At 44.6% G+C, this 23,998-nt stretch overlaps 3 protein-coding genes across 3 annotated transcripts; all 3 read left to right on the top strand.

The window, feature by feature from the left end:
* The first annotated feature begins 1,790 nt into the window (after nt 1-1,790).
* LOC128332850 (chemerin-like receptor 1) lies at nt 1,791-2,825 on the top strand. The gene has a single exon (XM_053267620.1). The coding sequence runs from the start codon at nt 1,791-1,793 to the stop codon at nt 2,823-2,825; it is 1,035 nt and encodes a 344-aa protein (XP_053123595.1).
* Nucleotides 2,826-10,222: 7,397 nt separating this feature from the next.
* LOC128332851 (formyl peptide receptor-related sequence 6-like) lies at nt 10,223-11,338 on the top strand. The gene has a single exon (XM_053267621.1). It carries the CDS (start codon nt 10,223-10,225, stop codon nt 11,336-11,338), a length of 1,116 nt encoding a protein of 371 aa, XP_053123596.1.
* An 8,987-nt stretch (nt 11,339-20,325) lies between these two features.
* LOC128332852 (formyl peptide receptor-related sequence 6-like) lies at nt 20,326-21,405 on the top strand. The gene has a single exon (XM_053267622.1). It carries the CDS (start codon nt 20,326-20,328, stop codon nt 21,403-21,405), a length of 1,080 nt encoding a protein of 359 aa, XP_053123597.1.
* The last annotated feature ends 2,593 nt before the right edge of the window (nt 21,406-23,998 follow it).

Genomic DNA, 23,998 nt, shown 5'->3' on the forward strand with positions numbered 1-23,998 from the left:
GGGTCTGCATTTGAAGGGGAGACTACATGGGTGAGCACTGTAAGATATTCCCCTTAGGGAATGGAATTGCTCTGGGAAGAGCATCTAGGTTCCAAGTTACTTCCTTGGCATCTCCAAGATAGGGCTGAGAGAGACTCTTGTCTGGAACCTTGGAGAAGCCGCTGCCCGTCTGTGTAGAAAATACTGAGTGAGATGGACCTATGGTCTGACTCTGTATATGGCAGCTTCCTATGTTCCTATGTAAACTGCTCTTAGCTCTATGATCTCCTATAATAATCTCCACCACCCCAATTAAGCAAGGGTAACTCTCGCAAGTGGAATCTTGGGGGATCCATCCACATATTAAGGGGCCCATCAGAGGGGATTTTGCTGAAGGTCTTCTCAAACCTGGTGCTGTTTCTTTACAGGGAACCTCTCAGTTATAACACATTTCTCTGCTTGCAGCTTTGCAGTACAAGATTGTGAAATGCCTAATTGAAGCTCCTGGCCCCAGCCATTTGGAGGCTCCCCCAGACTTTGGAGGACCGGATCGGGTCCCCAAGGTCCGGGGGGTGGTTAGTGTGCCTCTGAGGGTGAAAGAGAGAGAGAGAGAGAGAGAGAGAGAGAGAGAGAGAGAGAGAGAGAGAGAGGTCAGGCAGTCAGTCTTTGACCAATCACACAACATCTAAAAGAAATTTTTTTTAAACATAGCCATATTAAACATAGCCCAACATAGATGGGCCTTGGGCCTGATCCAGCTGGGCTGTTCTTATGTTCTTACTAGGCATTAGGCCTGTGCAACATCGGCTTGGTAAAATCAGACATGGTCTGTTTTTACCCAAATTGGAGGGGTTTGAAGATAGTTCAAACCGAAACTTAAGCACTCCAGTGCGGATCAGAGTTCTCCAACTCCCTTTGGAAAAACCCGGGAGCTTTCTGAAGCTCCAAATGGGGGTGAGAGTCTGCTCTTTTTCTTTCTTTCAAGTGATTGTGGCTGGGGGAAAGCCCCCGTCTTCTGCCTTCTATCCGCCCACCCGCCTGCCTGCCCATGCATATATCAATTATTTTAAAAGTTTGTTAAAAATAACCTAGCCCATTTTTGATGCAGAAGCAGCAGCTGATTTCTGGGCTTCTCCTGTTATTATCTGGTATGACATAATTTCCCCTTAGATTATCAGATATTATACCACTTCCCCTACACTTTTTAAAAATTCTGGATTCAGTGAGTATCTGTGGTTACTTTTTAAACCTTTCTAAAGGTTTTTGTGATCCTGATCCTGACCCCAAAATTCAGAAGGGTTCAAAGGTCCCTGAACTGACATTTGCGGGGTCAGATTGGATCAGGTCAGACTTGATCCCAACTTTCATGCTCATGAACAGGATACTCGGTATGCACAGGTATGTGTTCTGCTCAGGCCTTTGGCCAATGCAGCTGTTAAGTGATTTTTAAAAAATGTTTGTCATTCGTTTCATAAAGTACGGAGGTAATCTTGACTACCTAGATAGCTTAAGAAAAAGAACAGACAAATCAGGATGGGTCTATCTATGTCTGATCTCGAAATAGACCCTCCTTATGGAGAGGCATGATATCCCCAAAAACCAGAGGCTGGAGGCAAGTAAGAGGGGAAGAGCATTGTCACCTTTATCTTGTGAATCTTCAGAAGCCATGGGAGTGGGATGGTGCAAGAATCAGAATGCTGAACTAGATGGATATTGCTCAGATTGAATATGACCCTTTTTATGTTCTTGTTCTTTCCTTTCGGCCAGGAAAAAGAAGAAGCTGAGAGTGAAGGAGCATCTGCCTTAAAGCAATGAATAATACAACGATACTTCAAAATCATACTCATTCAAATCCATTCAATGAGGATGCACATGTTGCTTACAAAGACACCTTGGAGAGAGGGATGCTCATTGTCTCCATGGTGATCTACAGTCTTGCCTTTGTCTTAGGAGTCCTAGGAAATGGACTGGTCATTGTCATCACTGGCTTCTGTATGAAGAGGACGGTCAACACGGTCTGGTTCCTCAACTTGGCCATTGCCGATTTCATCTTCACCTTCTTCCTGCCACTGAGTATTGTCTATACCGCCCGGGATTTTGACTGGCCACTTGGAGAGGCCATGTGCAAGATCAACAGCAGCCTAGCCTTCTTCAATCTCTATGCCAGTGTTTACCTCCTCATGGTCATCAGTGTGGACCGTTGTCTTTCTGTGCGGTGCCCAGTGTGGGCTCGAAATCACCGGACACCCCAGCTGGCTTACTTGGTGGCCTTGGTTGTTTGGGTCCTGGCTTTGGCGTTGTCTTCTCCAAATTTCTATTTCAGAGGGACTAGTCAAAGCAGATTTCATGATAAGATTGTGCTTGTGTGCACTGGGAATTATGGCCCCACAAAGGAACACCAACAATTTACTCTGAAGGCCATGACTATCAGCCGGTTCATCTTTGGCTTCGCCATCCCCTTCAGTGTCATTGTGTTTTGCTATGGGGCCATTGTCTTGAAGCTCAGGAGCACCCATCTGGCCCCATCCAGCAAGCCACTCAAGATCATCACAGCAGTGATCGTGGCCTTTTTCGTCTGCTGGTTCCCCTATCATGTCTTTGCTTTCCTTGAGCTAAATGAACATGGTACTCCTTTGGTAGTTATCGGCTCAATCCTGACAACAAGCTTGGCTTATTTGAACAGCTGTCTCAACCCCATCCTGTACGTTTTCATGGGGCATGATTTCAAGGAGAAGCTGAGACGCTCCCTCCGCACTGTGTTGGAACATGCCTTCCTTGAAGAGAGCAACCTGAGCACAACAAATACCAAGGTCATTCCTTCAACGGAGCTGGAGCTCCTGTCGTGAATCTTGCCATTTCTCTCCTTTGTCAAAACTCCCCCTCCTCAGCACAAGATTACTCAGATGTTCAGTGACTGCTTGCAGTACATGTTTAGACATGCCACAAACAGGTCAGCAGCCCCACCCCAGCAGTCATACCACTTCTGCTCTGCTCATGTTGTTCATCTGAAGAGTGTTAACCTGAAGAGGTGAATGCCGTATACAATGTACATGAGTGTGGGCACTTCTGTGATTGGAAGGCTGGGGCCAGTGTATCTGTAATTGATGTGGAGGAGGTGGTGAGTGATGCTCCAGGACTTCTGACTCGCTTTTGGCATGTCGTAAGCATGTAACATGACCAGCTACTGAACATCTGAGAAGGGCTAATGCTTCCCATCATTAACTCCTTCAGTATGCATTCACACCTAATGCAGAACTGCGGATCCAATGGACCCTCAGTTCCACTCCTCCCCATCACTCCCCTTTCCAAATCTGGACGTCCCGGAGAGCAATCTAACTGCAGTCAGTGAGACTGCAGTGAAGAGGGTGAACTGGCTGTGCTGGCTTCCTTCTGGCATGAAGGACAGCCCACATACCCAATCATGGCCAGAGGGAGGGAGGAGCTTCCTCCTTTCAACTCCAGGTACAGCTTACACAGTCTGTGTGGTTCTGAATTCGGACAACACACAGGCTGCGTGGAACCTTGGGTGGGGGAGACAAAACTCACTACAACCCAAGGGTTCAAACTGGAGTTTAGAAAGTGAAACCAAGGGTTGATCACCCCACACAACTGGAGTTGCAAGCATTTGGACAACACGATGAGGAAAACTCCACCCCCTAAAACTCTGTGTAACATGTGAATGTGGCCTCAGAATCTGCACTGCCCTGCCAACTCCCCCTCCAAGGCATGGCTCCTTGTTTTCATTCTCTGGTCTCTCAACTGTGTTTGGGGATTTGCCAAAGCATTGATACCACTGGATGTCCTAATCCAAGAAGTGAGATCTTTATATACACTCGTCGTTTCTCTGTTGTTGGTATGCTTCTGTATATGCGTGTGCAATTCAATGCTCATCTAGTTTGTACTGAACTTTTGTGGGTATCCCTGATGCAGATTGGGATGTGTATTGCCATCAGGGGAGCTAGCAACACACAACTGAACGTGACCAGAACTGGAGCCATCATGGCCGGCATCTCTAGCAAATTTATTTCTAACCTAAACATCATGTTGCAGGTCACTACTCAAAGCACAAAGACCATCCAATGAATATGTCATATCTCCTACCAGAGTCGGGAGGTGAGGAATAGTTTGTCCTTGACTGTAAAGGATTCAAAGTAGGCTGCCAAAATCCACTTTATTTTAATGTGGGACAAACCACTCTTTCCACATAAGATTCCGGGGTGTGGTGGGGGTGGTATTGTCTTTTCATAAAGCAGATTGTAAGAGAGAGAGAGAGAGAGAGAGAGAGAGAGAGAGAGAGAGAGAGAGAGAGAGTTTCCATTAACCTGGCAACAGATTCAAGTGATACAATAAAGGAAAATAATTCTCCTGGACGTCTAACTGAAATGGTCCCTACCTTATTAGTCACAGGTAGGGATCTTGGCCTCCCATTTCCCCATCAGCTGCTCAGCCAGCTGCTTCCTCAGGGCACTCCCAGGACAGAACAAACTAAAGAAGCTTTTTCTTCTCCTATTGGTGGCTGTGAGTGTAGGTCTTGCCCAGTCTTCTGGATGATGATGATGATGATGATTTATTAATTCGATTTCTATACCGCCTTTCCAAAAAATGGCGATATAATCATATGATGTATGATTAATTTCATTATACTACTATTATCCTCTTTTAAAATGAAGCCAAACTATCGTTTGTCATTGATTCACTGTATTTGCTTGGGCAATATTTGCGTCGATATGTTGTCATTTCTCTGACATAGCGCTGAAGTCTGTAGATGTACCTAAAGCAAACAAATCTTGAAACAGCATTGAAAACAGTGGAGAAAAATTAGCTGTGACTCCTCAAAGCTCAACTCATTGAAATGGGATACCCTCAAGGAATCTCTTCTTGGGATTCAACTGAATGTGCAGTGTGTTTGTACACCCTCTGCTTGATACAGCTACATCAATGTTCCTCAGTCTTTCTAAAGACTTTCTGGACCGTTGCTTAACTAAAGGAGCCAACTTGAACTCTGTGTTGTTATTTCCTTCCATTTTGGAATAAACATGTTTCTGTCTTAATGTTGTTCATGTTTGTGAGTGGGGACACACTGGTGGGGCATAGCTATCCTTGAAGATGGAGGAGAAAACAATGCCCCAGGCCCCAGAGAGATGGGGGGCCCTGGCTGGATGACAGCTCACTGGCCCCTCCCTGATTTCCTGACACGCTGTTGGCCCCTAATCTCAGTTTCAAGCAAGACAAATCCTCTTGAAGAGGAGTTGAGGGAGGAGTATCAGGGAGAGTCCCTCCCTTCTCTGCTCCTTCTGACTGGATGGCTAGTTTTCAGGGTCAGCCCATCAGCCTGACCGAGAGGCTCAGCAGTGAAAGAAATGTTGCTTCACATCACAGTCAACAAGCCAACAACCTGGAAGGCTTTAAGAAGGGTTTGGTTAACTTCATGGAGGAGAGGTCTATCAACGGCAACTAGTCGGAGGGCTTATAGGCCACCTCCAGCCTCAAAGGCAGGATGCCTCTGAGTACCAGTTCCAGGGGAGTAAGGTATATAAATTTATGAAATAAATAAATAAATAATTCTTGGAACACATGGGAAATGGCATCCTTCAGATCCACAGAGTGAGGAACATAGTTGCTGGGAGGAAATCAACTCAGTTGGTGAGTTAATTGATGGACAAGGTCCTAGAAATGTTGCTGGCAGCTGTGCTTCCAGCAGGTGGTGAGACACACAGAAGAACTTCTCTACATAATCTCACAGGCTGGGCAGAGCTACGAGGGCATAGGTGGTTCGTCATGTTTCTCGGGTCTATGGCAAAGCCATTAATTACTAACTTTAAAGGTCAAAACCAGCACCTTGAGTCACATCTGGAGAAACATTGGCAGTCAGCATAGCTGTCTCAGCTGTGGAGCGATATGAGCTGAGTGTCTGGCCCCTGCCTCAATACTTTCTGCAGCATTCTGCACCAGCTGTAATTTACAGAGGGCCTTCAAGGGCAGCCCCATATTTAGCATTTTACAGTAGTCTAGCCATGTGGAGATAAGGGCATAGATCACTGTGGCAAGGTCAGCTTATCCCAGGAATGGATGCAGTTGGTACCCAAGCCAAAGCTGGGCAAAATCACCCCGGCCACTCTATCTGGGTATCCCTACAAAGAGCAAGATCCAGCAGGAGTCCCAAGCTGTGAACCTGCTCTTTCAGAGGGACTGCAACCCCATTCAGAACAGGCTGAAAATCCATTCCCAGTCCAGCAGATCTCTTCACTAGAAGAACCTCTGCGAGGTTAGCTTGCAAGAGCTCAGTGACACCAAGCCACATCTCCTTGCAAGAGGAGTCCTCTGCCACTTGTCCTCTGTTTAGACAGTTGAAAATACAGTATGATACAGTATGACAAAGATATCTTGTATATTTGCTCTTCAACAAAAACAAACTTAAGCTGATAACCTTATCTTTAGAACCTATCACTGGGAATGTGCAGAGAGCATAATGTTTCTCATAAGAACATAAGAACAGCCCTGAGGGATCAGGCCCAAGGCCCATCCAATCCAGTATCCTGTTTCACACAGTGGCCCACCAGATGCCTCTGGGAAGCCCACAGGCAAGAGGCGAGGGCATGCCCTCTCTCCTGCTCTAGCTCCCCTGCAACTGGTATTCAGAAGCATCTTGCCCCTGAGGCTGGAGATGGCCTATAGTCACCAGACTCAGAAAGTCTGTTTCAAGGAAGTGAGATTAAAGAATCAAGATGAAGAGAGAATATCTTTTCTGACACATTTGTTTTTGATACACATCCCTCGTATCCTTCCTTCTACTTAAATGCTCTTGAGGTCTGTTTTCAGAACAGTGCTAAGCGTAGAACTAGACAACAGAAACATCTGAGGGACAACCACTTCTAGACCAGTCAGTCAAAGCCACCAAGTGAGTAGGGGATTTTAGGAGGACTGGGTGGGGTGGAGAAAGTCTGTTGGAGGGCAATTCTCCATGATACCTATTGTGACCACAGAAAAGTCAGTTGCTGCTTAGAGGGAGTTAGTTGGAGGGACCAAGGGAAAGGTTGGAGTTCCAGTGTTGGGTTGACTAGACAGAGCTCTGAATGGCAGGAGCTTAAAAAATCTTGGATGTTGTCCCTTTTAGGGAAAAGGGGGGGGGGGCTCTGCTTAGACGAGAGGAGCTGCAAAGCCAAACATAAAGGACTGAGAAGAGAGAGCCTGAAATGGAATTCATTACTACAAGGGATGGTGATGGCCACCAGATGCAACGGTTTTAAAGGAGGGTGTTTGTGTGTGTGACACCTTAGTTGAGTCTGTTATCCACAAGAGCTAAATGTTCAGAAGTATTGTACTTTTGACTCACTGCAGCTGGGGACAGAGATGGTTGGAGGTGATCATCTTGGTGTTTTGGTTAATAAGGTCCAGATGAACCCTGAAAGTTAGAGATGGCATATATTTTGTCATATGACACGTCGGGGTATTTATGAGTTTGTTCTGGGTCTAGAATGTGGAGTGCCTTAGCAAAAAAAAAAAAGCTGGCTGGATTTGCACAGCCCAAATTTGCGCAGCCCAAAAGCTGGCTGGATTTGCACAGACAAAAGAGGGCCCTTCTGGGGGAAGGGCAGGCACAGGTTCATCTAGGTAACTTTGGAGCCGGTACATAAAGGCCTTTGGAGCCCCCCACTTGCAGGTTAAGCATCATACACGCACACATACTGCAACACACACAGAGGCACTTCACACAATACGTGCGAAATGCCTGATGAGGTTCTGTGGAGAGAGCGGGCTTAGCCTCTCAGACAAGCAGCTGCTCGTAGCTGGGCAGCCAAACTGGCCGCCCACACAACTGCCAGCTCCGTCACAGAGCCGGAGGGGGCTGTGGGGATCAGAGGCTATGCAGCCCCTGGAAGTTCCAGGATGCCCGCGCGAGCATCCTTATTAAATATCTCCTTATTTACTCTATCCTCCTCACCCTCCCCATCCTCCCCACATTTAGTGCTGGGTTGTTTTTTTTTGTAAAGGCGCACTGGCACTGGAGTCCCAGTGGGGCTGGCACGGATGCAGCTGGGGGGCGCCATGCCGAGTAGCTGCAGGAGCCTTCCGACCTTTGGAGGCCCCCTGGAACTAGGAGGCTACAGGCCAGAACCCCAACATCCGGGTATAAGAGGGCTCTGGATGGGGCAAGTGATTTTCAGCAACCTCTGCTTTCCCTGGAAGGTCTCTGTGCAAGCAGAAAAGTCAGTTCTTAGGGTAGCAATGCTGTCAGGGAATATTTTCAGGATGCAGGGAAATGAGAGTAGATTCATGGTTTGTCATTGAAAATCTCATCTGCTACCAGAGAATCTACACTCAGAACACCTCAGAAACAACAGAACCCAGAACCCCATGGGTTAGCAAACCATGGGGGTGATTGACACCCTCTGTGCACTACACCACCACTCCCTCCTGGCCATCCCAGTGCCCCTGCCCCCACAGGTGGAGTTATGGGTCTGCTGAAACCTCCATTCTTCCCTAGTGGGAAAAACCTTAAAGGTGTGTAAACATCAACAATTCCTAAGAAATCAGCCCTTTGCCTTGTTCCTTTGGAATCTGGGTTGTGGCAGGCACCCCTTGGGGCACTGCCACCCAACCCACTGTTTTGCCCCTCAGGCCCCCTTGCTGCTCCGAATCTGCTTCAAAGACATGTAAACTACAGAAATTCTTTAAAAATCAGCCCTTTCCCCAGTTCCTTTGGAATCTGGGTGGCAGCAGGCACCCCTTGGGCACAACCACCTGACCCAATCTTCTGCCCCCAAAGCCCCCTTTCTGCTCCAAATCCACTCCAAATAACATCAACATCACACATCAACAACAGCAGCAAAGCTTTGAAAAGAACCAGGAAGATTTCCAAAGGTCATGCACATCCACATCCCCCCAGAAATGCAATTGATCTACACACAACAATGTGAAACAACAACAATGAAATGCACACTGCCCCACTGTCCAATGAGGGTAAATTTTACCCTTTAATTTCCTTAAAAGGAATAAGGAGGCCATTGCCAGCAGATCAGCCCATGCTGCTTTCGCTGGCCGATCTGCAGGCTGGAATGGCCGGAAATTCAAACAGATGTCAAAACTCAAAATGGAGACTGAAGGAGAAAGACTTTTTGCAATTGCAAAATGGAGTTCCAAAACAGCCAAAACAACAAAATATTTTGTATCCAAAATGGGGACGTTTTGTTTTGGCTACTAAATGTTCTGTTTTGAGCATTGGGTGTTTTGTTTGGCTACAAAACAGCCGAAATGGCCTGTTTTGGGCACAAAACATTTTGTATCCGAAATGAAACGCTCACCCCTAGTTCAAACCTAGCCAAAAACTAGAGCTACTGATCCCCTGATCCTGGGCCCCTACCACTCCACTCTGGAAGGTTTGAGATACCTTTGATCATTCTCACCTTCTTGTGAGATGGAGACTGCACATGCCCCCATGCCAGCTGGCACATGCCCAAATTTACTCTGTCCACCATCCACTATGGAGAGTCATGTTTCAGAGCTGCCTGTTGGCATCCAAAAAGGCCTGGAAAGACCCGGCCCATTTGGCTAAGAGTTAACTTTCAGAACATTTGCTGGAAACACACTAGTTGACCTGCAGGATATAACTTGGTTGCATGTTAAAACGAAATGGATCCACAAGTCAGGCAGTGGCAGAAATGGATCGTGGACTGGCATCCCGTCATATCTGGTTTCCAAAGCTTATCAACATTGCATGATAAATATCCTTACTGGACTCCAATTATCCTTTTAAAAAGTGGAGCTGAACCTTCAAAGACACGTTTTCATTGATTTGCTGCATTTGTTTCAGCATTCTTTGTTGAGAGTGTTTAATTGAGTAGTGCAAGATGGGGAGGTGATGGCCATAGCAGGGGTGGCTTTAGGAAAGAGATGGAGACAATCTGTGGAGGGAGAGGTCCATCAGCAGATATGAGCTGCAATGGCTCAGTGGAGACCTCCATATTCAGAGGCAGAATATTTCTGAAATCAAGATGCTGCTGAGGTGGAATACAAAGGAAAGGTCATTGCCTGTCTATGAATATTTCTAAATGCTGACACTGAAATTAGAGGGGAAGGCGGCTACTGACTGCACAGCCTGCTTTTGTGTCTGCAGAACCTTTGGCTGGCTACTATAGGAAACATAATGCTGAAAAATGGATGTTGGTCTGATCCAAGATGACTCTTCTCATGTTTTTTGCTGTTTTCTTCCAGCTGAAACTGAAGAGGTATCTCGCTTAGTGCAATGAACAAAGCAACTGCACCAGCTATTTCTACCGAGGCCTATTCGGAACACTCCACAACCCACTCAAGTGGAGCCCATGAAGACTGCCTCACTGAGTCTTGGGAGAGGATGGGCATTGCCTGTATTGTAATGCACAGCCTGATCTCTGTGTTTGGGGTCATAGGTAATGGGCTGGTCATTTTCATCACTGGTTTCCGAATGAAGAAGACATTCACAACTGTCTTCTTTCTCAACTTGGCCATTGCTGACTTCATTGTCACCTTCTTCCTGCCACTGACAGTTGCCTTTGTTGTCCATTTCATGTTTTACCAAAGATTGGATTTCTCATTTGGCGAGGAAATGTGCAAGTTCATCAGCATCATGAAGTTCCTGAAGCTCTACTCCAGCATTTTCTTCCTCATGGTCATCAGCATAGGTCGTTATATTTGTGTGAGGTACCCTGTGTGGGCAAGGAATCACCAGACACCCCGGCGGGCTCTTTGGGTGGCCTTGGGTGTTTGGATCCTGTCTCTGGCCCTCTCTTGTGTATACCTGAACTATGATATTTCAGTGATATCCAATACACAAGCTATGAATGAGAGCTACAGCTACCTGTATACTCTATCAGATACTGTGTCATTCTGCTTTGGCTATTATGGAAACATGTATAGCTCATTTAAATCAGATTTGTATTCCATGTTTATCAGCCACATCATCCTTTCCTTCATCCTCCCTTTTATTGTCATGATTTCTTGCTATGGGGCAACCATCTTGAGGCTGAGGAGGAGCCGGTTTGCTCAGTCAGGAAAGCCCTTCAAGGCCATGACAGCTGTGACTGTGGCCTTCTTTGTGTGTTGGTTCCCAATTAACTTGATGCCTTTCATAGAATTTCCATCACAAGAAAACTGTGATCTACTCAAGTTCTTCTTGACTTGTTATGACATAAGTGACATTTTGGCTTACTTCAACAGCTGTCTCAACCCCATCCTCTATGTCTTCATTGGGCGCAATTACAGGGAGAGTCTGAGATGTTCTCTCTTCTCAGAGTTGGAGAACGCCTTCCAAGAGGAGAGCAGCCCTGGCAGAACAAAGACTAAGGACAGCTCCTCAGCAATGACAGAATCCCAGAACTTATGAAACTATTCCTCTCTGCATGTCCAGCTTCAGGTCATGATCTCCCATTGCATTTAAGCATAAATGCATTCAAATACTCCCTCCTTTTTCCAACAAATTGGCATTTTGCTTTCAGGCTCAGTTCTGTCAGCCCTGCTTGGGGGATTTTCAAAAGCTGAAATGCGGTCAGATGCCCTGATCAAAGAAGGATGATTCATTCATGCAGCTGATGCTGATATGCATCCAAATATCATAAGCACTACAATACCCATCAGCACGTGGAAGATGTTCCCATCAAAGACTGAGATGTGCATTTCTATCAGGGGCCACTAGCCATGAAAAGCAAGCATGACTGGGACCACTGCTGGATTGCACCCTTTGAAAGCTGGTACTCTGTCCAAATCTTGCTGTGGAATAAGCTAGTTTGAAAGAAAGGGAACATTTGGTGAATCTAGAAGGGGGCAAGAGGGCATGGGATTCTTAGATCTGGAATCTAGGAGTCGACAAGACAGCTGCAAGACAGGGCTAGAAGTCGGCTTGAAGCACCATCAAAAGTGAACTCTGCTTCCATTCACCTCCTAATGTAAAACTATTCCCCAAAGTGAACAAACAAGGCCAAAGCTCTTAAGCAAGATCCTCAACATGTTTACTGCAAAGGAAGTCCCCTTCCATTTATTAGGACTTACACCCTAGAAAGTGTAATTAGGATGAAAGGCTCCAAGCAACAAATACCTTCTCATTTTAAAGTGCTCCCCGCTTGAACTGGCGAATAAGCAGATGTTCCCATTTGCATCCAAGTATCACTTTACTGAACTGGCCATTTCTTCATTTGTTGTTCCATTTTTCCTATCAGTAGTTCCATTAATTGTTCCTCTGCAGCTAAAGCGGATGGTTTTAAAATTCTTCATTATGACTACTGTTAAAATGCAAGTAATTGTACCACTTGTGAGGCTTTGCAGGTGAATTGGAGTGTTATAGGTAGATAGGAATGTCCCTGTCTTCATCTCACAAATGTTATCTTTTGCTTGTGTGTTTAGTTAGAGGAAAGAACCGACATGCCATTAATAAGGATATTTTGGGAGAAATAGTGAAAGGAAGGAAGGAAGGAAGGAAGGAAGGAAGGAAGGAAGGAAGGAAGGAAGGAAGGAAGTTACAATAAAAATAGTTGAAAGAGATAAGAATTCAGAAGACAGAAGCAAAGGATGAGAGAATAAGCCAAATAAAGTTAAGGGAAAGATCCTTATGCAGTACAGAAAATAAAGAGAATTGAAATCAAGAATAGGCAAGAATTTGCCAGTGAGGTTGTTGTCCACAAAAGAACACAAAAAAGTTAGATCAAGGATAAAAAGCAAAAAGAAGAAAGAAAATGAACTGAAAATGGAGAATGCTTAAGCAAAAGATGAGGATTTTGCTAATGAACAGATGAGGAGATAGCTGTTGAGGCTGATGATGGTGAGTATAAAGACCACAGTACATGTCCTGAGCTGTGATAAATGTCAGTTGTGATTGTGGTGGAGGCAAAAGGTTTAAGCCAGGAATTCCCCGACTGGGGTCCCCAGATGTTCTTGGACTATAAATTCCATCAAATCTTCTCACAATGGCTGAAGGAAGAATGGCCACATTGTGGTTGGGGATGATGGGAGTTGTAGTCCAGCAACATCTGGGGATGCTAGTATGAGAACCACTGGTTTAAACCCCCTTGCTATTAGCTTGCAGTAGATCCTGGAGTCAAGTGCAGATGCTTCTCCGAGCAGTGAAGTTCCCTTTAGAGGCCGTAACAATGACTCATTACACAAATACCAAATTGGGATATTGGCTATGTCACTCCTAATGTCAGACGTGGATCTCCATAAAACCGCCTTTGGCTAGCAAGAAGGAAGATGCTTTGAAATTCATGTGGTGTGATCCTGCTTTGAAACAGATGCTCTGCTTTGAAATCTGTTCCAGCACAGGGAATGCTTGTGTGGGTTTCCTGTGCTGTAAGAATTAGGGAGTTCTATAAGTGGTCTTGGTCTTGTACTATGAAGAAGCTGTGCATGTTAAAGAGAAGTAAGAATAAGAGGGACAGTTTGGATGGGCCAAATATCAGAAGAACATGCAGCAGGCAGGAAACTACACTTGATCAGTTATTAATCATATTTTGGATTGAAAGGGAGGAAGAAGAGGAGAGATGATCTCACCTCTGAGGGTCAATTAGGTCCATTGCCCATTATCACCCCATTTGCGATCGGAGCATTCTAAACTATTAAGCATTCTTATTTCATGTGAAGAAGAAGAAGAAGAGATGATGTAACTTTGGGCCAATTAGGACAATTGTCTCATTATCAGCCCACATGTTATCTCAGCATTCTAAGCTATAAAAAGGGATTCTTAGGCACCCATGTAGGAGAACCATCATGTCCAAGAGATGCACACACTGTATGTGTGGAGAACAGCACCCAGCTCCAGGCAGTGTGGACCCTGACTTTCACGGAGACTCCTGCTGAGCTGACACTGATGTGGTAGGTAGAAACTTAGTAGGTAATACCAATCCAGCAGTTGCATTGGTTTGATAAGTGTCGTGGGTAAGCTGAGGCATCATTTGGGGTATGAGCATGAGGGTCCTTGACAAGGAAAAAGGACACTTGATAAAGAAAGTAACTTTTGTGCTTTAGTCTGAAGGTTAGTGAGTCAGCTAGTGAGTCAGTCAGCCTGTGAGGCTAAAGTAGCTCTATATTGGTGTCTATTGCTCTATCTTCCATTATACATATACTAGTACAAGTAGTTGAATTTTGCAAGCAATCCTCCTGTAAAGATGGTTGCAGGTGGTGGGGGAGGGGAGCAGGCAGTGAAGGGAGGGAAAAGCCAGACTTGGAAAAGAATGTTCTTCCCTTTGAATTCATCTAATTATTATTCTCCTAGAAGGGGTGAGAAGGTTTCAGAGAACTGTTCTCCCATGTTCCAAATTCTCACCACAATAATTTTTTTTACACAGGAGAAAATGGAATATGCATATTATAAGTTGCCTTATATAACTCCCTTGATCTCTGGATTGTTTGTTAATATGGCCCCCTACACATACATGGGGCCATATATGGATAGATATGCAGATTTGAATTTTCCCTGTATTTTAAAAAACTTGCTTTTAATATCACCGTTTTCATGTGCCTTATTCTTTATGCTGGTCTTAGATCATAATAAGGAATGAATGAATGAATGAATGAATGATAATCATAATAAAGACTTTTATTACACTGTATCTGAATCACAAAGGGAGAAAATGAACACAATCCATTTGGACCTAGGCAATGTTTTCCCTATTCACACCACTCTCTAAACTACAATTATTGACCCAGAAGATCCTGCCCCTTTCAAGTCCCTGTGAGCCAAGTAGCCCTGTGAAACACTCCAGCTAGGGGAAAACAGATAAAAACATTTGGAAACCATTCCACTTCAAATTGGTAAAAGGGAGTGCTGGCAGTTTAGCTGAAGAGATCTAAAGCAGGGCTCAGCCCAAGGGATTGGTTCGGTTCTGATCAAGGGCTGCCATCAATAAGAGGGATGGTCCTCCTTTCCTCAATGTATCCTCTAATCAGATAGCTCTAAATTCAGAATATTGTGAAGATATTGTAAGCCTTTTGTGCTTTCTCAAATAAGGTCTACTAAACCCAATACCTTCCTCCAGAAAGCATCACCTGGAAAGTGAAAGAAGAGTAATATTTCTTAAAAAGGTCTGTTTCCAGGAAGTGAGATTAAAGAACCAATATGTAAAATGGATGCAGAACTTAAACAGAACACTAGAGATGCAAGTGTGGGAATTTCAATGCAAGGTGAATATAACATCTGCAGTGAATAGTACTCTAAGGGGAAATTGGTATAAAATCTTCCTGCGCTGGTATATTACTCCAGCAATGATTTCAAAGATGGACAATAACTATCCTGAGGATTGTTGTAAATGTATGGAGCAGACAGGTACTTTCTATCATATGTGGTGGACATGTAAAAAAAGCTCAAAAATGTTGGAAAACAAAACATTCTAAGATGCAGCAAATTTTGCATTACAAACTTCCCTTTTCTTCTGGAAATTTTCAGGTTAAATTTTGCTAAACCACATATTCCTGCAAAACGTACTAGACTTTCTTGATAAATGATATCGGCAGCAAGAATTCTTTATGCTTCCTGTTGGAAAACAAATTTGATGCCGACTTTAGATTAATGGCATCTCAAACTTTAGGAATATGCATCAATGGCCACAATAACTCCATATATTAAAAATAAATCTGAGGATTTTTTCTTTCAAGTGTGGGAACCATTTTTTCAATATAATATATCACAGGGATTGGTACCTCATCTGAGATTTCGCTTTTCTTTGTAGAGGAAATTAATGCAGACAGTAAGAATATCATTGTTGTTTAGTTCTGTACTCAGTAATGTGTAGAGTGGGGGAAGAGAGATATGTTGGCTGGAGGAATTCAGGTTGACGTATATAGGCTATATTGAGAATCTTTGTAATTGCTGGGTTTGATGATCCTGTTTCTTGTTTCTTATTTCTCTTTGTTTATATTTTTCTTAAAACAGGAAAACAATATATATATTTTTAAGGGACCAATATGTAAAGAGAATCTCTATTTACCGAGCAGATGAAAGTCATAGTGGGTGGGGCATATTATGTGGATTGGGTGGGGCAGAGAAAGAATGGCTGGAGGCCAACTCTCGAAGACGCAGTTGGAGGCCCACTCTACTGAAATAATAGACCGCAAGGTCCCAATATGGGTGAGGTTTCATCTGGGACACAAAGGTCCTAGCCAGTGTGGGGTTCACTAGATCAGGGCACTTTCCAGATTACACATTCTAATTGTTTCACTACGTATCTGCTAAGTGTGTGTCTGTACTAACTGTGTCTTGACACCGTCATGTGTGCAATGAGAACAAGGTGCCGTTTGCCCATGGGAAGCCTTCTTTTGGGTTTTATCTTTACATTTCAGTGTTACAACACTGCATCTGTGTTGTAGTGGTTAGAATGCTGGACTAGGACCGGGGAGACCCGAGTTCCAATCCCCATTCAGCCATAAAACTAGCTGGGTGACTCTGGGCCAGTCACTTCTCTCTCAGCCTAACCTACTTCACAGGGTTGTTGTGAAAGAGAAACTCAAGTATGTAGTACACCGCTCTGGGCTCCTTGGAGGAAGAGCGGGATATAAATGTAATCATCATCATCATCAGTGTTCCAAATAAATAGCTGTATTTCCCCATTTTACGAGGGCTGTGTCCCCATTGTTTCCATAGTGTACTGTGGAGGGTTCATTCAGCAATTTGATGTTTCATTATTTTAAGCTCTTCTCAGCTTTTGAAACAATGCCCCTCCCCAGTTCCTCTTGTGCAAAGGTACATCTGCAATATCCTTACAATTTTATTTTTGCTCTTCTCCCTCCTTTTTAAAAACACATTGTGATTATATTTCTTTTCATATTTCAGTGTTTCTGTTTCTTTGTGTCTAGCTGTGCATTCTCTCAGCTTTCGAAGTGATACATTTAACAAAAAAAACACCTGGGTGCTCTTGAGTAATGATGCATGTGCACAATTTCAATTATATTTGCTCCTCTCCCTCCTGGAGGACTAGTTGTCCATAGTACATACGGTTCTAACCACTTCCATTTCCTGCTACAGATACTTCTCCAGTGGGAGGGTCAGCGTCCCGAGGGCTACGGCCATTGCGATTGTCTTGTACCAACACATGTCCATCACTGCCATCCATCATCACAAAAGGGCGTGGGGGTTTGGGAGACAGCCCTGCACAGCTGCTGAACTGGGTCGGACTTTACTGTGCTAGAAGGTATTGCAGAAGCACGACACCTGGGTCAAGAACTCGCTGGAGCTCAAGGTCATTCCGGTCTTGTAGATTCTCAACCCTGGTGCCAGATACAACAGCCCTGCAAGTATCCTCTTAAGTTACTCACACACAGACATACTGGTCAATTTGCCTACCTGCCCATTCATACCAGTTTCTGGCACACTGACAGCCTACAAAGTTAACCATGTTCATATTGTCACTTATCTCTTGTAAAGAAGTTCCGTGAAAACTACCACACTAATGCAGATATAAGGTCCTTGCCTCTGGTTGCCTGGGGCCGCACCATTCGAGTGTTGATCTGTGGCCATAGCTTGGTGTTCTGGGCCAGTTGGAGGGCTCGAGCCACCAGTTTCAGGGGCCCAGAAGGAATATTCTGCTTTCAGCCTGATTGGTGTTGGCTTCAGGGTTTGTTGGCCTACTCCTCACTGAAACCAAAATGGGAGATTATGTAGGGGTGGGAATCTTTTGCTATGTAGTCACTCAATGGCAGGTGAGTGTGGGCAGGGTCAGGTAATGTATCTTGGTGTTCAACCGGAGGAACCTTTGTTTGGTGAAGGTAGTTCCATGTTACATTCCCTCAGGGTTTCGTGGCCCAGGTAGGTTGGGAATGGACCACTATTAGGTGACTGTTTGGCTCATCCACTCAGAGCTGTGTGGCTTGAGGCAGGTATGAATTGTGAAGGACACCTCATTGGCATAATAAACTGTGTAGCGGGGAGTAAGCTAGGCAGCTGAAGCTGCTGGACTCCTCCTGGCCCAGTTGCTTCGTCCAACAGTATGTGTGGGCTGACAGCACTTGATAGGAGGATGAAGGCCCCTGTTAGGGGTTGGAGTTGCCTGCACTGTAGTTGGGCAGAGATCATCTTGGTTCTTTGTTTAGGGAGATCCAGAGGCATATAACTTGCAAAATGGTGATCATGTCAAACCTCTTTATATTTATGATTTCACTCTGTATCTACAGCTTGAAGTACGTATTCGAATGCAGGGAGATTTTCTAAGGGAAGGGGAAGTCACTGAATATTGCTACCTTTGCAAAAGGACACCTAATTTTCAAGCTCTGGCATAGCAACATCATGTCTCACAGTGGTATTTGCACTCAGTTGGTGAGGAGGTCAACTTTGAATGAGCTAGTTAAGAATTTTGCCAGGGGGATGGAGTATGGATGTGTATCTGTATCTGCATGGGAATCATGTTGGAGTTCAGACTAGGGTTGTGCGATTTGTTTTGTTTTTTCTGTTTTGCTTTTGGCCTGAATCTGAAACACCCCAATTTTGTTTGAAATTGCAAAATCCGAATCCAAAATGTTTTGGATTTTAAAAGAACAGCCCCAGGGCAAAACTAGTGGGTGGGAGTTGGAGTGCCCAATGGGTGGAAGCTACCACCCAAATTTCAGTGGAATTGGGCAAAGGCCTGATTTTTGGTGCATTTTTTATTTCAGCAAAAGTATAGCTTCACGACAGGGGGAAATGGGTAGCCCAGAGCAGAGTAGGGTGGGTGGTAGTGCCCAGTGGGGGCAAGGAAGCTGACAGAATTATTTCAAAGGAATTGGGCAGAGGGCTGATTTTTAAAGATTTAATGGAGTTTACATGCCTTTCAATTTCTTCCCCATAGGAAATGATGCAGGTTTCAGCAGCCCTATAACTACACTTGGGGGACACTGGGAGGGCCCAGAGCAAGTGGTGGTGTAGAGCACATAGGGTACCAACCACCCCCATGGGTTGCTAACCGATGGGGTACTGGGTCCTGTTGTTTCTGAGATGTTTTGAGTTTAGATTCTCTGGTTGCATATGAGAGTGGATTCATGGTTTGTCGTTGAAAATCTCATATGCTACCACAGAATCTACACTCAGAACACCTCAGAAACAAAAGAACCCAGCACCCCGCTCCTGGCCACCCCAGTGCCCCCGAGATGGAGTTATGGGTCTGCTAAAACGTCCATTATTCCCTATCCGGAAAAACCTTAAAGATGTGTAAACTTCAACAATTCCTAAGAAATCAACCCTTTGCCCTGTTCCTTTGGCATCTGGGTTGTGGCAGGCACCCCTTGGGGCACTGCCACCCAACCCACTGTTTTGCCACTCAGGCCCCCTTTCTGCCCTGAATCTTCCTCAAAGACATGTAAACTACAGAAATTCTTTAAAAATCAGCCCTTTCCCCAATTTCTTTGGAATCTGGGGGGCAGCAGGCACCCATTGGGGCATTACCACTTGACCCACTCTTCTGCCACCAAAGCCCCCTTTCTGCCCCAAATCCACCCCAAATAACATCAACATCACACATCAACAACAGCAAAGCTTTGCAAAGAACCAGGCAGATTTCCAAAGGTCAAGCACATCCACATCCCCCCACCGAGAAATGCAATTGATCTGTACACAACAGTGTGAAACAACAACAATGAAATGCACACTGCCCCACTGGCCAGTGGGGGTAAATTTCAGAGATGCCTATTGGCATCCAGAATGGCCTGAAATGCCCTGGCCCATCTGCCTAAGAGGTAAATTTCAAAACATTTGCTGGAAACCACACAGTAGTTGACCTGCAGGATATAACTTGGCTGCATGATAAAACAAAAAGGATCCACAAGTCAAGCAGTGGCAGAAATGGATCGTGGACTGGCATCCCGTCATATCTGGTTTCCAAAGCTTATCAACATTGCATGATAAATATCCTTACTGGACTCCAATTATCCTTTTAAAAAGTGGAGCTGAATGTTCTAAAACATGTTTCCATTGATTTGCTGCTATTGTTCCAGCATTCTTTTTTGAGAGCTTTGAATTCACTAGTGAAAGATGGGGAGGTGATGGCCATAGCAGAGGTGGCTTCAGGAAAGATATGGAGGGAGAGGTCCATCAGCAGATGTCAGCTGCAATGGCTCAGTGGAGACCTCCATATTCAAATGCAGAATATTTCTGAAATCAAGATGCTGCTGGGGTGGAATACAAAGGAAAGACCTGTCTTTGAATATTTCTAAATGCTGACACTGAAATTAGAGGGGAAGAAGGCTACTGACTGCACGCCCTGATGTTGAGTCTGCAGAGCTGGCTGCTATAGGAAACAGAGTGCTGAAAAATGGATGTTGGTCTGATCCAAGATGACTCTTCTCATGTTTTTGCTGTTTTCTTCCAGATGAAACTGAAGAAGAATCTCGCTTAGGGTAATGAACAAAACAACTGTACCAGCTATGTTTACCGAAGCATATTCAGAACTGTCCACAACCCACTCCAGTGGAGCCCATGAAGACTGCCTCACTAAAAAATGGTGGAAAAGGATACGCATTTCCCTAATTGTAATCTACAGCCTTATCTCTGTTTTGGGGGTCATAGGTAATGGGCTGGTCATTTTCATCACGGGTTTACGAATGAAGAAGAAATTCACAACTGTCTTCTTTCTCAACTTGGCCATTGCTGATTTCATCACCACCTTCTTCCTGTCACTGTCAGTTGCCAATCAAGCCCAACACATCTTTCACATTAAGTGGTTATTAGGCCAGGAAATGTGCAAGTTCCTTGGCACCATAAAGTCCCTTAACTTCTACTCCAGCATTTTCTTCCTCATGGTCATCAGCATAGGTCGTTATGTTTCTGTGAGGTACCCTCTGTGGACAAGGAATCACCAGACACCCCGGCTGGCTTCTTGGGTGGCTTTGGGTGTATGGGTCCTGTCTCTGGCCTTGTCTTGTGTATACCGGCACGATGTTCTATCTCTGATATTAAATACACAATATCTAAATCGGAGCAAATATTCACAAACTCAAAAGGATCGCATCTGCTTTGGCAGTTATGCCGACACTTATAGAAGGTTGAAAGGTATTTCCTATTCCCTGTTTATCAGCCACATCATCCTTTCCTTCATCCTCCCTTTTATTGTCATGATTTATTGCTATGGGGCAATCCTCTTGAGGCTCAGGAGGAGCCAGTTTGCTCAGTCGGGAAAGCCCTTCAAAGCCATCACAGCAGTGACCTTGGCCTTTTTTGTCTGTTGGTTCCCAATTAACTTGATTTATTTCTTTACAAAACCACTGAAACAAATCTGTGACCTCCACAAGGTCTTCAGGGCTTTTTATTACCTAAGTGACATTTTAGCTTACTTCAACAGCTGTCTCAACCCCATCCTCTATGTCTTCATTGGGCGCAATTACAGGGAGAGTCTGAGATGTTCTCTCTTCTCAGAGTTGGAGAACGCCTTCCAAGAGGAGAGCAGCCCTGGCAGAACAAAGACTAAGGACAGCTCCTCAGCAATGACAGAATCCCAGAACTTATGAAACTATTCCTCTCGGCATGTCCAGCTTCAGGTCATGATCTCCCATTGCATTTAAGCATAAATGCATTCAAATACTCCCTCCTTTTTTCCAACAAATTGGCATTTTGCTTTCAGGCTCAGTTCTGTCAGCCCTGCTTGGGGGATTTTCAAAAGCTGAAATGAGGTCAGATGCCCTGATCAAAGAAGGATGATTCATTCATGCAGCTGATGCTGATATGCATCCAAATATCATAAGCACCAATACCCATCAGCACGTGGAAGATGTTCCCATCAAAGACTGAGATGTGCATTTCTATCAGGGGCCACTAGCCATGAAAAGCAAGCATGACTGGGACCCCTGCTGGATTGCACCCTTTTGAAAGCTGGTACTCTGTCCAAATCTTGCTGTGGAATAAGCTAGTTTGAAAGAAAGGGAACATTTGGTGAATCTAGAAGGGGGCAAGAGGGCATGGGATTCTTAGATCTGGAATCTAGGAGTCGACAAGACAGCTGCAACTTTTCATTGTCAATTGTCAATGGGGTCCTAAAGTGGTCATAAACTACCAAAGCAGACACAGGGGCTGAATTTCACATCTTGAATGAAACTATGTAGTCTATTATTTCCTTTGTGTGCATGTAACTATGTGAAACCTCAAATTTTGTTGTAAGCCAGACCTAAAAATTTAGACCTTTGGAAGATCCTTACCATTGTCTGCTATGTGGATCATATGTGGTTCATTGGGATGGTTGTGCTGCCCTCAGGGTCATATTCCTAGCAATGAAGAGGGCTTTTGCTGAGAGGGCAGAGAAGTAACAATGATCACATCCTCATATCCATTCCCTCATTGACTGTTCTGAGGCATGAGCCTTGCTGAGTGCAGCTAGTTGACCAGCTCCTTGCTAGGTCAGAGATCTTGGTCCACCCACCTAAGCCTGCATTATATTTGGATAAGCAATTGTAAGATGCTGAATATAATCATAACTCTCCATGCACAGCTACTTTCTGTACTACAACACAGGAAAAATAACCTTACATGTAACATCTGTGTATACCATGTTTGCACTAACCCAAATGTGGATTTCAAAGATCGCTTTTACATTATTCTACCCTGCCCTTCTGTTTTAAATTGTTTCCCATCATAACTGTTGCTAGCACTTTTTTCTGCCGGCTCCCAGAAGCCTCTCTGCTTATGTCTGCGACTGCAGGCATATGGGTCTCACTTTTGACATGGTCAGGAGCCTTTCAGAGCAATATATACGATCGTTAAATTATGATCAAACAAAAAATATCATTATACAGAGTGTAAGAGACATAGAAAAGCAGAGTGATCTTAGCCTGATTGCTTCCAGATATAATTATCTCAGCTTTTCAAATTACCTGAGACCAGCTGCATACCTTACACATTTGCCTACACCCAGGCTGAGAAGAGTCTTCTCTCAGGCCCGTTTTAATGTCCTCCCTTCAGCTGTGTTGGAGGGCAGATTTTGAGGGATCCCCTTGGAGGAACATTTGTGCCCATGTGGAGCTGCTGAGGTGAAAACATTAACATATACTTTGTTTAACTGCCCTTCCTATGATATTGCCCCTTCCATTCAGATCGCCCCCTATCAAAAGAAACATTTGGATTGGCCTGAGGAACATTTTATTGTTTATTTTTTAGGAGATAGGCATGAAGAAGTTATTCATAGGATTGCTTGCTTTTGTTCGGAGGCATGTAAAATAAGGTGTCTGCAAACTGGTTTCTAAATTTTTACTTATGTTATTGTATTGTGCTGTATTGCTCTTTACTGTAGTGTTTATTTGGTCGTTGACCGTAAATAAATGAGTTCAATTCTGCGACTGCAGGCGTATGGGTCTCATGTTTGACATGCTCAGGAGCCTCATAGCATTGTGAGTTCTCCGTTTGTTTGCATATTGGGGATCAGTCACTTAGTAGGCAGTGGGACAGTTATCCCGAGATTAATAGGTGCCAAATCCAAATTGAAAGGAAACTATCCTTGCGCCTTCTCCATGCTGGGATATCTATGTAGACTCCCAAAGTTAACTTGCAAAAGCTAACTCTAAGTTCTAGGTCTCTCTTTGGTTTACCTCCCCTCCACAGATGCCTCAAATGAGCTAAAAACCAATTACCTCAGCAGGGGAGTCAGATAAGGCTCTGTGAATGTGCATTCTCTCCTTATCAAAAGAAGGTTAAGGTGGATTATAGGAACTCAGAGATGTACCCATTAACACCCTTATTCATTTACTATAATGGGTGGTTCTGACCTAAAAGAGTCCCCATGTTTGCATGTCCAATCACTCAATTTGCATTGATCTATTCAAGCATTGTGTTGTAATGAAGCACAACAGACAGACAAGGGGATCTTTTGAGATTCCCTGGAACTGCCCTACCCAAGGAAGAAGGGCATAAATGGGGCTTTGAATGCCCCTGGAGCCTTGATCCAGTGTGCTCCATTTGGTCTCCAGTGGCCCTCATTTGGTTTCCATATTTTGGAGTCCCCTGTTCTTGGATGCTGCAGTGGACATGTGCCATACCACTGGGCTGTGTTTTGCTCTGTGAGCCACCCTTGTTTCCAGGCCCTAGATCAGCTCCCTTGCTGGATCCGATCTGCAC

The sequence above is a fragment of the Hemicordylus capensis genome, chromosome 7, assembly GCF_027244095.1.
Source record: "Hemicordylus capensis ecotype Gifberg chromosome 7, rHemCap1.1.pri, whole genome shotgun sequence".
Classification (NCBI taxonomy): Eukaryota; Metazoa; Chordata; class Lepidosauria; order Squamata; family Cordylidae; genus Hemicordylus; species Hemicordylus capensis.